At 41.5% G+C, this 17120-nt stretch overlaps 1 protein-coding gene across 4 annotated transcripts in view; it reads right to left on the bottom strand.

Annotated features, from left to right (window-relative positions):
* Positions 1–17120, bottom strand: part of LOC134528430 (cyclin-G-associated kinase) — a 68606-nt gene that overhangs the window by 26431 nt on the left and 25055 nt on the right. For 2 of the 4 annotated variants that reach the window (XM_063362036.1, XM_063362034.1), the window contains exons 11-17: positions 14995–15212; positions 14127–14260; positions 13388–13501; positions 12645–12750; positions 11964–12154; positions 11307–11500; positions 10608–10729 (exon numbers count right to left, since the gene is read on the bottom strand). In XM_063362036.1, the coding sequence (XP_063218106.1) occupies positions 10608–10729; positions 11307–11500; positions 11964–12154; positions 12645–12750; positions 13388–13501; positions 14127–14260; positions 14995–15212 (1079 nt within the window). The remainder of the gene's footprint in view (positions 1–10607; positions 10730–11306; positions 11501–11963; positions 12155–12644; positions 12751–13387; positions 13502–14126; positions 14261–14994; positions 15213–17120) is intronic. The other 2 variants (XM_063362038.1, XM_063362035.1) reach the window with 1 other exon arrangement.

Raw genomic sequence — 17120 nt, 5'->3', positions numbered from 1 at the left:
ATGGTGTTATCAGTCCACAGTCAAAACATTTGGTCCTCCGGGCCGGATCTTGCCGGCGTGTTTAGTCTTTTAAGAAATAGTTTCGTAGGCGTTTAGTTTACTTCGTCGGCAAGGGCGGATCTAGGGCCGGGCGACCCAAGCAATCGCCCAGGGCCCCGCACCTAGTGGGGCCCCGCGTCTGCCCTCACCCTAGCACCTGTCATGTAAGGTGTATACCCCTAATGTTTATTAGAACCTCTTTTATATGTATTACCCGCAACATGCAGGGGACGAGTGTCAGATAATCGGGTTGGCAATATGTGGATCACATTACCTGACACTTGCCAGCTGGCGATGCTGATTAGTGTTTGCTTCAGGTTACAGTTATCACAGATACGGCGACAACAAGGCTTTGCTCTGAGTGTCGTTTTCCTCTAATATATCTCTGGGGAAGGGCGGTGAAAAGTACATACAGTTGTGCTTTTTTTGTTTTATGTTTATATTACTTCTGCCAGTTATCAAAGGAATTGAAAGTATAGGTCGCTATGTAAACCCTAAACTTCCTCTCAACCTTCTAAATTTACGTGACTTTAGTCAGCAGCTGATAATTAGCCTTCCCTTCCCTTTTACGATATTCAAAAGTGGAGGGGGTGTGAACGTACGCGTTACAGACCGATGTTGTTACTGCAGTGTCGCCAGATCAGTGGAAATATTAAGTCATGTATCGTGTAGTACACATTTTGAATCTCTATTCGTTCGTCCTGTTATTTTGTTGTAACTACTTTCAATGATATTTATTAATAGGGATATTTATTTTTATTATACAGTTTCATAATCAAGGCTGAAATTTTTATTTGTTAGTTTCAGTCCGATTAATTTACAATGACCTCTCGTGATCGTGACTTTGGTAGGAAATATGATTCTGGCAGTTCCAAACGGAAAAAAATTGAAAAACGCAAAGAACTTGAAAAAAAAATTAAGCGATTCTTTAACAAAATATTTAAAGACTGATAAAATTACTGGAGATAAGGAACAGTTGAACTGTAATATTTTGCCTTGAAATGTTGTTGTTGGTTTTTTTCCCCTTAAAACCATTAATTTTCATAAGTGAGGGAAAAAAATTTACCCATGTGATTTTTGTACCAAATTAATTTTACGACTAATTTAAATAATAGCCTAAACAGCTACATATACAGATTAACCCTCATTTACATGTGGCATATATTTGAGTATTTGTACAAAAACAATCCAAATTTATTTTCGTATTTTTATTTTTCTTCTTTGTATAATTTTATTTTATGTGAAAAAATATTGTATGTGTGTAAATGAAAAAAAGGAAATATTGTTTTTTTGTTTTTGCTTTTGATTTTTTATATTTTTATTATGATTTCACTTTTAAAAATATTGACAGCTTTTATAGACATAAAATGACCAAATTTCACCAGAATTAAATTGTATGCATTAATAAAACTAACCCAATTGCAATTTCCACGAAAGAAAATTTCTTACCATCGTCGAAATTTAGGTTCAATGTAGGCTAAAAAGTTTAATTTTCTAACTTTCCAGGAGAGTGACCACAAATCCCCCTTTCCCCAGTGGTATTCCATACTCTAGTCTAATAAGACCCCCCGTCCCTCACCGAGATACAAGGGCCCCGCTGAAATAAATTGTCCAGGGCCCCGCACAGTCTAGGTCCGCTACTGTTCGTCGGCGTGCATCGATATGCGTTGTTCAGTTTGAGTGTGGTCCGTTCACGTCTTAAGTGCATTGATCATTTTTTTTTTGTACTCTGATGCAATTAACTTGCACGTGTAAATGTATCCGACGTGAAGCACCCTATTGCTGTGTTTGTCACGGATTTTGAAATTATCAAATTTGTCCTGAGTGCGCCGCGCCACGCCGTGACTTTGACCTCTCCTTTGTATTACGTCGCCGTCCTTTATCCTTGTTTAGGGTCCGTGACCTTTCCCTTGTTTGTCCCTTCGCCTCCTTTGTCCATAGTGTCTCGCCGCTGCCTTTGTCCTTTAGTATCCTGTCGCTGCCTTTGTCCTTTAGTGTCCTGTCGCTGCCTTTGTCCTTTAGTGTCCTGTCGCTGCCTTTGTCCTTTAGTGTCCTGTCGCTGCCTTGTTTGCCGTATCCCGCAGTTGCCTTTGTCCGTTACGTGACGTCACATTTATTTGTGTCAATGAATAAAGATTACGTGTTTTGACACAATAACAGTGCGTCATGGCAGACGTTCGGTCGGCGTTATTGCGCCTTAAAAATGCTGAAGACCGGGTTAAACGTGCGGCGGACCTTGCACACACTGCGGAAGGGGACCCGAATAAAAGGGGCCTATTTCTTGCAACGGCTCGTGATCTTGCTTCAGTGAAAGCTGGTTTTAACGCAGACTATCTCGCTGTGGAGGCTGCAGCGGACCCAGCGACGGGTTTCGATCCTGAAGCCCATGTAGCTCGCATAATCTCATTTGAAAATTACTATTATTCAGTGATGGCCGCCGTGGAGTCCCTCACTATTGAAGAGAGGGCTAGAGACTTAAAGGAGCAAACAAAGAGTACTTCATCCGGGAATTCTCACGTTGCTCTACCAAAAATAGTACTGCCACATTTCAATGGCAACCCTAGGGAGTGGATGAATTTTGCCAACCTGTTCACCACTCTTGTGACAACGAATGCCAACCTTACTGAGGTTGAGAGACTAGTGTACCTCAAAACCGCACTAAGTGATGAGCCACTTCAGTTGATTCAGTCGTTGACAATCACAGACGTGAATTTTAAAGTAGCCTGGAAATTACTCACTGATCGGTATGACAACAAACGCTTAATCATATCTGCTCATGTTGAAGCCCTTCTGCAGGCACTTTTTGCATCTGCTGATGCACCAGCATCACTTCGACATCTTTTAACGGTTATCACGGAAAATGTGGCAGCATTGGCCGCACTTGATGTCCCAGTCAGTCAGTGGGATTTAATATTACTTCCTATTCTCTGCAAGAGATTAGATGTGGTACTTCAAACCCAGTGGGAAATGACACTCACCGGTCAAGACCTACCATCCTTGGCCAAGTTCACCGAATACCTGGAAAAGCACTGTCGTGCTCAAGAGGTGTGATATCATCCAGGGGAAGGGTACCCACAACACAGATCACTCGGCAGAAAAATTTCCCCTCCTTTGCACCTGTTCGTAAGTCTGTTCTGCCTAAATACCAAAGTGCAAATACCTTCCTTGCCAAATCAGAGACGCACTCCTGCCAAATGTGCAGCAGTGCTCACTCATTGTTTAAGTGCTCTAAATTCAATCAGCTTAGCCCAACAGAGAGATACTCTGTAGTCAGACAACACAGACTATGTTTGAACTGCCTTAGATCATCAAATCAAGCAAAAAACTGCCTTGTGGGTTCATCTTGTCGCCATTGTGGTTCGCGTCATCATTCACTTTTACATTTTGAGGACGAAACTTGTGAGGATGAACAAGGTGATGCTGCTCCCGACTCTGCAGAGGGACAGTCGACTGTACACAACATAAATCCAACCTCAACATTATCCACTGTCACCTCTTGTAGTGCTGTGCACTCAGTGTCAACAGTCCTGTTGTCGACAGCCCAGGTTCAGATTCATGACGTGCGTGGAAACCCACATACGTTTCGGGCCCTGCTAGACTCTGCCAGCCAGGCCAGTTTTATCAGTGAAAGATGTTTTCAGTGTTTGAGTCTGCCTCGCAAAAATGCTCACCTACCCATAGAAGGTTTATCCAATACACCAGTGAATGTTGCCAAGTCTTACACTTCAGTGGTAATTAGCCCAGTTGGTGAAGACAGTCCTCGGTTTGCTCTCGATGCCTTCATCCTTCCACGAATTGCTAATAGCTTGCCCAGTGTTCAGTTGCCTTCTGACACTCGTCAGTCTGTTGTTCACCTCAAGCTAGCGGATCCCTCATTTGATATCCCTGGTGCTGTAGATTTGCTTCTTGGAGCCGACTTGTTTCCACAATTATTGACTGGTGGTAAGTTAGAAGGCTCTCCCATGGCCCTCAACTCAGTACTGGGATGGGTCCTTATGGGAAAGGTGGAGACAGCATCTTGTAGAACTGCAACCGTTGTCACATCCATGGTGACCACCATTTCCCCCCTGGAGGAAGTAATGAAAAGGTTTTGGGAGCTGGAGGAATTTCCACACACACACTACCTCTCCCAAGATGACACTGTATGTGAAGAGCTGTTCAAGCAAACACTTTGTAGAAGTGCTGAGGGGCGGTATAGTGTTGCCCTGCCGTTCAGGAATCCCGAACCCGAATTGGGAACCTCTCGATCCCTTGCATTGAGCAGGTTTGAGCGTTTGGAGAGGCGACTGAGTGACAATGTTCCACTTCAGAGAATGTATTCAGATTTCATGAAGGATTATTTGATGGCAGGCCACATGGAAAAGGTTCCAAAGTCACAGCTTGATTGTTCTACTTCCTTTTACATTCCTCATCACTGCGTAATCAAGCCAGACAGTTCAACCACCAAACTTTGTGTAGTCTTCGAAGCGTCAGCCAAAGGTTCAACTGGAGTATCTCTCAATGATGAACTGCTCACGGGACCCAAGCTGCAGCAAGACATTGTTAAGGTACTAAGTAATTTCCGCCTTCACCCAGTGGTGTTTACCACTGACATAAAGCAAATGTACAGGCAGATTGGTGTGCACAGAAACATCAAGATTTTCAACGAATTGTGTGGCGGTTCGATAAATCTGAACCAGTTGAAGATTATCGACTGAAAACCGTGACGTATGGAGTGTCCTCAGCACCTTACTTAGCAATTCGCACCCTGCATCAACTTGCTGCTGATGAGTGGGAACAGTTTCCTACTGTTTCAAGGACACTCTTGTCAGATATCTATGTGTATGATGTTGTGACTGTAGCTGACTCAGTAGATGCAGCCTTGGAACTTCAGCGAGAACTCATGACACTTCTCGATAAAGGTGGGTTCATGTTAGCAAATTCATGAGTAATAATCCTGTGCTCCTGGAGTGGCTCCCTCCCGATGCTGTTCAACTGCCAAGGCCATTCTCCATGCACCAAGACAGTGAAGTAATAGTAAAGGTACTTGGGCTGCAGTGGAACCCACTCTTGGACACCTACTCGTACAATGTCCAGGCTAGCTCTGAATCACCAACTAAACGCTCTATCTTGTCTAACTTGGCTCGAGAATTTGATCCTCTTGGTTTCCTGACACCCTTGGCCATGTTCGCGAAGAGCCTCATTCAGGAATTATGGCTGAAGAAACTGGATTGGGATACAGTTCCACCGCCTGAGATCGTAAGAGTGTGGGAATCAATGTTTCAGTAAAGACTTGCCACACTTGTCATCCCTTACAGTTCCCAGACATGTCAAAGGCTGTTCAGATTGCTCTTATGAACTTCATGGATTCTGTGACAGCTCTGAGAAGGGTTATGCAGCTGTTGACGTTGTGTACCTGCGTGTGAGTTGTAAGGGTGATGTTAAAGTACACATCTTGGTTGCAAAGTCAAAGGTCGCACCTGTCAAGGTAGTTTCATTGCCTCGTTTAGAATTATGTGGTGCTTTAGTGTTGGCTCGGTTGCTGCAGCATACTCTGGCAATATACAAACACCATATTAAGCTTCAGTCCATAACTGCATGGACTGACTCCCAAGTTGTTCTGGCATGAGTCAATACTGCGCCACATCAGTTGAAGACTTTTGTGGCAAACAGAGTAAGTGAAATTCAAGACTGCACTGAAACCTCCTGGTGGCGACATGTACGTTCCGAAGACAACCCAGCAGACTGTGCCTCTCGAGGCTTGCTTCCTGTAGACTTGCTGAACCACTCGTTGTGGTGGTGTGGTCCACAGTGGCTAAGACATCAACCCTCTCAGTGGCCTGTCCAAATAGCATTTGATGACATGGCACCTGATTCAGTGGTGCTAGAGAAAAATAACCTCGCTCTCATCAGTGTTGTAACACCTCATCAGTGTGATCAACTGCTGGAATGATGTAGTCGCCTGTCAAGACTACTTCGTGTAACATGCTACGTGTTGCGATTCATTCACAACTGCCATGCCAAGCAGGCGAAGTTAGTAGGTCAGATTGGTGCTCATGAGATAAAAGGGGCAATGATGTTTTGGGTCAAACGAGTGCAAGCTATTGTTTTTGAGGGTGATATTACAGCTCTAAAAAATGATAAGTGTACATCCCCACAGCTGCGTAAACTGGTCCCATTCCTCGATCCCTCTGGAATGGTCAGGGTGGGTGGTCGATTGCCTCAGTCTAGTTTGCCATTTGAGCACAAACATCCCATTCTGTTGCCAAAAACTCATCGATTCACAGATCTCATCATTAGTCATTACCACGAACTTAACCAGCACCCTGGACTACAAACTCTGCAAGGCATTCTCAGAGAAACCTTCTGGATCATCGCAGACAAGCAAGCAATACGTCGTCGTTTAGGTCGTTGCCTTAAATGTTTCAAGGCTAGACCCTCTACTCAAGCCCCATTAATGGGTGATCTCCCAGCCATGATAGTTCAACAGGTGAAGCCCTTCTCCAAGGCGGGAGTTGACTATGCCGGTCCCTTCACCATAAAAATGGCACGTATTCGTCGACCTACCCTATTAAAGGCCTACATGTGCATCTTTGTTTGCTGTACAACTAAGGCAGTGCATGTGGAACTGGCATCAGATCTGTCCACTGAAGTTTTCATTGGAGCTTACAAGCGCTTTCTTGCTCGCCGGGGTCGATCATCAGACATTTATAGTGACTGTGGGACAAATTTTGTCGGAGCTCGCAATCATTTGCAAGAATTACAGCAGCTGTTGTCGTCATCAGAACACCAGAAAGGTGTTACAGAATCTCTGCAGCCACTTGGAGTGACATGGCACTTCAACCCCCCGTCTGCCCCGCACATTGGTGGGCTATGGGAGGAAGGGGTGAAGTCCTTCAAGACACACCTCAGGCGAGTTATTGGCGATCAGGTAATGACATATGAGGAACTGTACACGGCCTTGGTGCAAGTGGAAGCGATCCTAAATTCAAGACCACTATGCCCACTGAGTTCAGATCCAAATGATCTGAAGGCTCTCACTCCAGGCCATTTTCTAACCCTTGAACCCTTGGTCACGCTGCCTGAACCCAACTTGGAAGCCATCCCCATTGGCCGTCTGCAGCGTTTTCAGCTGGTGGAACGCCTGCACCAAAACTTTTGGAAGCGTTGGCACCAAGACTACCTCCACACGCTGCAGCAGCGTGGCAAGTGGTCTCGACAAGACAAACCTATGGTAGCAGATCAACTAGTGCTGCTCAAGGACGATAGGATCCCCCCCTTGCAGTGGCGTTTAGGACGCATCATTCAACTGCATCCAGGAAATGACAATATTCCTCGTGTTGCGACTGTCCGCACCTCTAATGGGGATGGTCAAACGTCCTGCTGTAAAAATTAGCCCCCTACCAGTTGAATTTTGAAAACAGTGTTTCAAGGTGGGCGGTTATGTTTGGACTTGTGTATGATTGGACTTGTGATGTTTTTCAATTTGTGTAAATATGTTAGGACTTTGAGACATTCCTTATATCAAGACTGTGTTTGAAATCCCGCGCTACTGGCTGCGGTAGCGCCACTAGCTGGCAGTGCCGGCAACTAGTCAGTCTTTGTTATCGCGCCGCCGCGGTAAGTCGTTCCGTCAGGAAGATGGTGTTATCAGTCCACAGTCAAAACACACTGTCTATATATTTACATTAAAAAAAAAAAAAAAAGGCTTATTAATATTTTTATCCAATACCCCAGTATTTTTCAGAAGTTTGGTATACTGAAATTGTTGCCTAATGAATATACATACAATTCCACCAACCCACATACATAAATCTTGAAATATTAGCAAGCATTTAAGATTATTTCATTTAAACATTATATTTGATATAAAGTGAAACAACAGTTGCATGTACATATTGACATAAATATACTACTGTATAAACTGAAGGACTTTAGTACTGTGTGTAATTATACAACTGTTTTATCTTTGAACATTCATTTTAAAATTTTGTTTTAATTAAAACTAGTAATATTCAATAACATACATATTTATTTTCTTTATTGTTATATTTTTAATAATTCAAACATAATTTCAAATATCTGGGTTTGTGAGTGTTAATTAGGTGTTACGTATTTAAATTAGGGTTGTGCGAATGTTCGGTATACCGATACCGAAATCGAAATTTTGCTACTTTCATTTTCGATTTCGGTAAGAATTTCATCTGTCGAAGTTCGTTTTTAGCGAAATATTTCGAGCCAAACGAAAGTTCAATAGCTTACCGAAGTTCCGTTTGTTCTAGTTGAAAAAGAACTCGTAATTTAATAAAAATGTACAGTAGAATACCGGTACAATAACGTACCTTATTATAAAGTATATTTCACTTAACGAATTTTTTTTAAGTCCCCGCCAAAAATCGTATCTTCGCCATGCAAAACGATTTCAGTTTAAAGTATCATATTTTCACTATAACGTAAAAATTCTACTAGTAGCGTGGCATTACTACAAAAAATTTACTTAAACTGGTAAATAAATTTCCAGCTAAATGATTAATGTAGTAGAACAAACATACACAAATACCACCGCAACGTATTTTCTAACCTCTAAATTCTCAAAACAAAGTTAACAAACAGTTGCGCGCACAACCATAGATTATACCGTACGTAGTATGCGACGTGAGCAACACAACACCATTCGATACATCGAAAGACGGAAGTTTGAGAGAAGTATTAATTATTTAGACAAAAGTGTTACGCTACGCTAAAAATACTGTTTGATGTCTGTGCCGGGATTGTTTATTGTTATTGTTGAGTTTATTTTCAGGTTACGTTATTTAGACACCGCATTGTATTTGTGCTACAATATGAATGATCCTGGAGATAAAAAGAAACGAAAGCAATTCACGCTTAAGGAAAAAGTGGATGTACTCAGAGAACTAGACAAGGGGAAAAAAGCAAGTCGCAGTTGCTAATACATATGGCATTGCGGCTCTCCTGTAGCAATTTTTTATATATTTTTTTTCTCTTTGTAAAGATATGTATGCATGTTTCAGTACTAAGTACAAAAACTTGAGGTACCTGTAAGTACTTAGCACTGAGATTCTACTGTAATGTCTTTATATGATTTGCTTGTTATTACTAATAATGTAATAACATATGCAAATCATATAAAGACATTAATTAGAAAAAAGATTTCCATTAAGATTAATTTACGTGGTGATGAAAGAACTCACATTAATGAAAATACGGTAAAATCATAATTTGAAAAAACATGGCAGATAAACAAAATTCAACCGTGATTACAGTAGGCCTAGGTATCAAAACAAAATCATGCAATATTTGAAAAATTACCTGATTCATTTGCTTTCAAACAGTAGTGTGGGTACTATATTCATAAAACATACATTCCAGAACTGTTAGTACAGTATTTAGTATTTACTGTATACACATAAACAAAGAACGTACCTACTTTTATTCGCGCACAGCCAAACAAAAACATTGTTGTCTGCTTTATTTAAATTTTACATACTCTGACTGGCATATAAAATCCTAATAATATACAGCCAATTAGACAAAAAGGTCAACAAGTCACTGCGTGTAATGACCACTTGGCAGCAACCATTTGTTATGTTTTGTTTTGACCATGTCCCTTGCCTGGTCTACAGCTTCCTGAGCTAGCCATGTGTGACAGTGGTGCAAGATGGCGGCCATTCCGCAGTATTCACGTATTTTTTCATCAGTACCATGCACATGATAAATATATTATCATAGACTGCGACATTACGACTGTAAAGGAAATAGTCTGTGCGCTGAATGATCTGGATTGATTCTTGAAATTTACGAGTGACATGGGGCTGTGTTGTGTGGTCTAGGGCGGATGTTGATTATATTAAATGATAATATTTATATATATATATATCAAAAGGTACCAAAATGATTTATGTAATAGAATTTATTACTGAAGAGCAAATTTTGGGGCACTTTTTTCTTTGTTAATTAAAAAATTTCGCTTAACTTTCGTTAAGAATATATTTATCTCATAGAAAAATTCATTTTCGTTTCACTTTCGCGAAACTTGATAAATTTTCTTTCACTTTCATTTCGTGTGGAAAAAGTCACTTTCGCACATCCCTAATTTAAATTCACACTAAATACATAATATCTGACACAATACACCATTATCATTATTTTATTATGGTAAGATATTCTGTGGGCTGGAATAGGCACATTGACATGAGATTTTGCATGCAGCCAGTGTAATGCTGTCCAGGCACACACCCTACTTTATGGGGCTAGTTATAAAATCTTATAAAATAAATATAACAAAAATATTTTATTCATTGATTCCATTTTAAATGCAATTATTGGTGGAATATATATAAGCTACCACAAATTTGGTATTACTATTTAAGTACTAAAATTTTCCAAAACTACTATCAGCTAACAAGTAACTCAACTCAGTATTTATGCATTAAAAATGTAGCAGAAAAATAATTTAAAATATAGCAAACTAATAAAAAAAATTGGTACATTATTTACTAAAGTGAACGGAAAGAAGCTGGAAATCCTATACAGTATGTAACAGTGTGCAAGTTGCAGACTGTGCTGACCTTGACTTCCGAGTCGGAGCCGCTGCTGTCACGATACTCGCGGACGACAGCGCGAGGCACGGGCGGGACGGGCCTCTGGGGACGCTGACTCTTGGGCGGTGTGCCGGAGGTGGCGCTTGTCACTGCCGCACACACACGTCACAACGTACACGTCTCTCGGAAAACCACTTGCAATCGCACAAAAATATAGAAGGCCAGCCTGCAGTTATTAGGTGTGATCCAATTTTGTGGAAGTGAAAAATATGCGAAAAAATTTTTTTAATGTTTCAGTATTCTTCCAAAATAATATGCTATAGTATTTTATCATATGACTTAACTTTGGAAATCTGTTCTAAATTACAAAACTAACATAAAATACTTCTACATCATCAATGAGTAGGGACACCTGTATTTCGCGAATACATTTCGTGTCAAGGTATTTCACAAAATACTGTAGCTTTTCTCCTGTGGTTATTGGCTGAGGTCTGGGAGAGGTGTCGTCCCGCTCTTGACGGGGCCAATGAGAATGTGGTCACTGTACTGCTGCACCCTCACAATTTGCCATGACTCTTAGAAAAAGCTACAGTGTTTTGTGAAATACCTTGACATGAAATGTATTCGCGAAATACAGGTGTCCCTATCAACGAGGGGTCACCAAACATCGTGCACACGCCTCCTCGGCACCAGCAGGCGTGCAACATGCGCACGGAGGCCACTCACCGAAGGTGTCGAACGCCTCGTCGCGCTCCATCTGTGAGGAGAAGAGCACGTCGGGCTTGAGGCTGCGCGAGGCGTGGCCCTGCCAGGGCATGGGCTTGCTGGGCCGGCGCTCATCGTCCAGCACGAACACGTTCAGGATGAGCAGGAACCTGTCCTGGTAGTGCTCCGTGTCCGCCAGGTCGTCCAGGTCCTTCCTGCACGGCAGCGCACACGCACACGCGTCGCTAGCATCCCACTGCAGGCCCTCTCGTTCCACCTTTACACACTCTGGTCTACTGGGGATTGTCAGTCACACGTCTGTCCCCTAATCAATCTGAAACTATAGCGTAGAGATGCGAGGGTCCTACTTCTAGGTTTTCACTTTCCAACCTTGCAGGAAAGAAAAGCAATGCATCTTCCAATTTATTTGGGAACTGGCCCATACCACGAACCACCCCCCACACACCTTAACTCAAGTCTTGCGGGGAGCAAATATGAGCACATTTTGGATTCTGGGTTCACCCCACATCTGCTGCAGTGATACATCATGCACAAACATAATGAAGCATAGCCTTAATCCATTAACTAAGAAATGTTTAACATAATTTTATTTGGGAGACATCTGGACAGCACGGCTCGTTAAGAAACTCGACTGAGCTGACGAGCTCGGTGGCTCACTTGGTGAAGCGCAGACTGGTCTCCTCCTCCGCGATGAAGCCGGTGTGGAACTGGACTTGGGCCATCTTGATCCCGGTGGGGCGGCCCTGGGACATCACCCCGCCCAGCGTGTGGCGCGCGTGGTACGCCACCACCGTCACGTCGCCCAGCACCGACACGTTCAGGGGCAGCGTGATCTGGAACAACGCCCGCTGCCGTCATCAGTTCACGGCAGTGTTCCCGGGAGCACGCCTCCGCCACGGCTCCGTCAAGCACATTCACGAGGGCCAGCTCTGCAAACAAGTACCAACAACCGCTCTAAACCACTGTGAACACTCCTCAATCAAACTCAAACAGACAAGATCTACGTTTCATTTGCATTTGGACTAACTCACAAAATTTAAAATACATATTGTATGAAAACTCTCATTTAACGGAATCACTCGGTAAACCTTATTTTAACTTACTGTTATTTTCCAGCGAAACTATGTTAAATCATGCGCAAGAATTATCATCAAACACTATCCAAAGATAGGTATCGCACACATTTCCTGAGAAAATCTTTATCACGGACAGCAGATAACAAAAAATAAACGAGTGATGAAACAGTAATTTGTAAGGACAGAATTTTCTAACAAATTGAAGCTTCACCACCCCCATAACATCAAGATGAAATGCAGTTCAATGCAAGAACAAACTCACTTTCCCTTCAGTGATGTTGAAGTGCCTGAGCCGCTCATACTCCTGCAGAGTGGACACAACGCGGTCCCCTCCTTGGTACACCTCTACGTACGGCCGGCATCCGTCCCTGCGCAGCACATCACTCCGCTGCAGGGACCGTGCCTCACACTCCGAGCAACACTCTTACAAAAATGCATACTTAGCAACTAGCAAGGCTTGTGGGCTCGTAAGTATACATCATTATCAGAGACAGCATTTTATGATAATATTTTTGGGGGAATTCCAATTTTTACACAGAACTGTTCAGGTATCTGTCTAGTTTTTATTTAGAGCAAAATAAATTTATAAAATTATTCTAGTGTAATTTTGATTGTGACACATGCTGCATTAAAAAAAAAAACCTGACACAGATACTGGAACACATATGAATAGCGGCCAGCAGATTATCCTGCACAGCCGACCATTTTCCTTAAAATAGAGAGTTATTACTTATTACCTACCACCCCTTATATTCACCTCATTTGTAATAAATTAAAATAATTTTACCAGTCTATTTGGTCAATATAGTTTGGAACAAACCTCATGCTTAATTAATGACATACTTTTAATTATGTCAATTTAAGGATTAAATTTCAGTGAATTCAAGAACAGTGTTTGTCTACAATCACATTCTAGAATCAGCTCTTCCTTGCCTAAGCACAACATGGAACACACTGTAGAGCTCGGACTACGAGGAGCAAGCCACTAGCTGGTCGCGCGCTCACCTGACTTTGGTGAAGAGAGGCACGGGCTGCAGGGTGGCGGATATCAGAGTCACCGGGCGGAAGTGAGGCTGCAGCGCAGGTTCCCGCAGGATGTGGCTCATGTAGTACAGGTACCTGCGCAACACAAGACACTGCACTCTCAGCACTGCGCACAAACTCCGAACACTAACAAGCTGCAGTACATGCTTCTCACTACTACATGCAAGTGTAATTTTGCTAATTTTTTTTGTGGGAGCATATTGAAACCTGGTTAATGTAAAAACTAATCTAACGCTTTTCATTAACTAACATCAGATTCATGAACTGAAAAGGAGCATAATAAAACATTAAATAAGAATAAGACAGAACGTGCATGATAATAATGAAGGAAAAAATGGAGAGCAAATCAGAGGATTAAATAACTGACTAGCTATAAATGTTTCTGAGAAATGTTCTGAACAGCCAAAATCTAAATATGATTTTAATCACTCAAATTCAAACGAGACTCACTACCACGAAATTTGTTCAATATCAGAACAATACACACATTACCCCACTAAAGAGGTATGTGAAGAAATGAAAGGTCACCTTCCAAGACAGAAAATACATAAAACAATCAAATGAATATACATAGTTGGTATCTCACATTAGTAGATCCTATCGCACTGTTTCCCTCCCTTTTCGTTTGCTGGCCCAGCGCTCCCACAGGTGTAGGACGACTGGGCAGGTGGTTCTGACGAGCACCAGGGCAGACACGCACCTGGTCTCAGAAGGCTGCAGTCCGGGCGGCGAGCGCTTGACCGCGAACATCTGCGCCGCGTCCTCGGGCTTGTGGAACATGTTGACGAACATGAGGAACGCACAAACCAGCGTGGCAGACACAGCCTTGCCGTCCTGCAACACACCAGCAATCCCGCACTGCGGACAAACCACGACTGCTCTGCTCCGGCTCGTTTCAGCACACGCGAATGAAACATGAGCATGCGTGCACGGCCGCCAAGTAAGTGGGTTGGTAGCGATGCTGTTACAACAGACCCCCCGCCCACCTTCTTTCCACAACTGCCTGCTACTCTATAGCTTTCTTTGGATTTAGTCTTGTGTTACAATAGGTTCACAGTCTCCAAAAATGCACACGGCAAAGCCACAGTTGCACATAAGCAATTCAAACCCAACTAATTACACTGCATGAAAAAAAAATTAAAATTGTACTTCCAATATTCCAATTCCTATATTAAATAAATGACAGTGTATGGTAAAAAAAAATTAATCAGTTAAAACACCACAAATTATCATTTTAATTGCTGTCAAAGTATAAAGTATGTTACTGAAAACTGAAATAATGTTTAAAAATTTTTTTTAAATTAGACAAGTAATTTTGGTTTTTGTTGAGAAACTATGCTCCAATAGCAAAATGATTCATAGAACACAACCGTATCAGCATCAAATTCCAAATTTCAATATCTAAAGTTCATGCACTTACAATTAACACTATTTAATACATATGTTAAATACATTAGTGTATAAGGATACATTTTTTAAGAAACTATATGAGTTTCTTTTCAAGGATTAATAATGCATCTGGTTAGGTTCTCGGGTGGGACGCAGTCGGACGACAAGAGCAGCCTCACCGTGCAGTGCACGACACAGACGTTGCGGGGATCCTGCTGGAGGAAGGCGTGCATGTCGTCGCACAGCGTGTAGAGGGCGTGCAGAGGGGGAGCGTGCCTCACCACGCCCGCCGACGAGCCCTGGGTGTGCGACGACCAGCCGCAGTCCACCACGCGGCCGCCCAGGCGGGCCGACGGGTACGAGCGACCCGACAGGTTGTACACCGCGTACTGGCAGCCTGCACACAGCACGAGCACGGCTTAGTTGTCCTGCTGGTCACTTCCAGTTCGGTCTTCGGAACGACTGGCTTCGACAGAGAAGCTTAGGAAAAAAATTTTTCCTTTGAACCTGTGATGATAAAACATTAACTACGATTTTGTCCTAGTGATAAATAGAAATACAGTTTACAACTAGTGAATTTTTAAGAACTTATTTTATTTCCACCAATTTAATTTGAGTACGAGAATTACCGTTGACACCAACAGGATCATGCCGGTTGAGAAAAACAAACATTGTGGGACGGATGATGACTAAAAAAGTTGAACATAACACTTATAAGTTTGTCACAATTAACATTATCTTTCAACAATGGAGTATTTTACAATGATAAACATTGACATTGGATAAACAGCTAACAAAAAATAATAATTGTGTAGCAGAACAAAGAAATTTGACTAACTTTTTACAAAGATGAGACTGAAGTAATTAAATATCAGATAGATACTAGTAATTAGAGATGGACAAGTCTGCAATTTTTGGGCCGAGTTGAGCCAAGTTCAGTAATAATCTAATAATACCTTTGAGTCAAGCTGAGACGGGTCCACACTTAATAATAATTTTTTAGTTGAGTTGAGTTCTTAATTAGCCGAGCTCAAATAACTGCAAAAATTTTAGAGATTTGAGAAATTGTCTTTGCTGTTGAAGTGTTTTCAGAATTACTCTATGGAGTATATTTCCTAAAATGCCAATATCTATAATGTAAAATGTGGTCTAGTTGGGCGCCGTGAAAACTCTATAAAGTACTAGTGCTGTGATTGTGTATGTAGCACAACTACTAACCTCTACAGAATATTAACTAAAATATGTCTTGTTATGTTGATAGTGAAAATAAATTATTCTCAAGTTGTATGTACTGGTGTAGTTTGACTCAGTGTGAATACCAAACAATAAAATGTCGTATAATTCCTTAGCAGTATGTCTCCTTCTCTTTGGTGTAAGTATTCTGACCTTAAAATCAACAAATATAAGTAGTGTGTTTAAAAGCATTAACTTCTCTATGACTGCTGATCTCAGTGTAATAAAAACTAATTATTCTTTCAAGACAATCCAAGCTAAATATTTCTGTCTATCTGGTTTAACATACACATGATATGTAAGTATGGTTATCAATCGGAAAAATAAAATATAATGAAAATTTAACTTTTTACTAGGGTCAAAATCATGGTTGTATGGGTGACAATACTCTTTTGCAACATATCCAACTGTAACATGAAAAGTGACAGAGTCAATGATTAGCAAGCAACATACAAATACCTTTGAGACAATTATTCATGTTTAAATAGGTTTTTCATTAAACAAAATTTCAATATCCGTTATACTTAAATGTCTTTCAGAACTAATTACGTTTTACGTAATTGTATCACTGAATAATAGTTTGGTTATCAGTCAATATTTTAAATATTATTGAAACACATTTTAACTGGCAAATTAGTCTTTTCTTTGTTTTTACTAGCTCAGTCTCTTTCGGTAGATCAAACTGTCTCAAGACTTCTGGACCTGGGGCTATTCTTTAAACATTCAAGACAATTAATGACTTTAACAGATTTTAACTTTGATATCGTACATATTACTGATCAATGTCAGTTAACCAGGTCCAGTATGTACAAGCTACAAGTCTTTACGTAGTTAAGTAGTATTAAGTTGTTTTTGCGAGTTTCAAATTAGGTCTTGATCGTAAACATCATAGTTTAAGATATCTTGCCATTAAAATAGGACAGGTAACTTCTCGCTGTTCTTGTTAATTCGGGGATGGGGCAAACAAACCTCGTCGCGTCGTTACAATACCAAGAGGCTGTGGAAAACCTCTCCGAACCCCTGTCTCTCCTCCGATGTTGCTGGTTAGATCTCACTCTCCTCCGATGTCGCT

The sequence above is a fragment of the Bacillus rossius genome, chromosome 1 (assembly GCF_032445375.1).
Source record: "Bacillus rossius redtenbacheri isolate Brsri chromosome 1, Brsri_v3, whole genome shotgun sequence".
NCBI classification, from domain to species: domain Eukaryota; kingdom Metazoa; phylum Arthropoda; class Insecta; order Phasmatodea; family Bacillidae; genus Bacillus; species Bacillus rossius.
The sequence above is the reverse complement of the archived record's forward strand: the minus strand, read 5'-3'. Positions and strand labels throughout refer to the sequence as shown.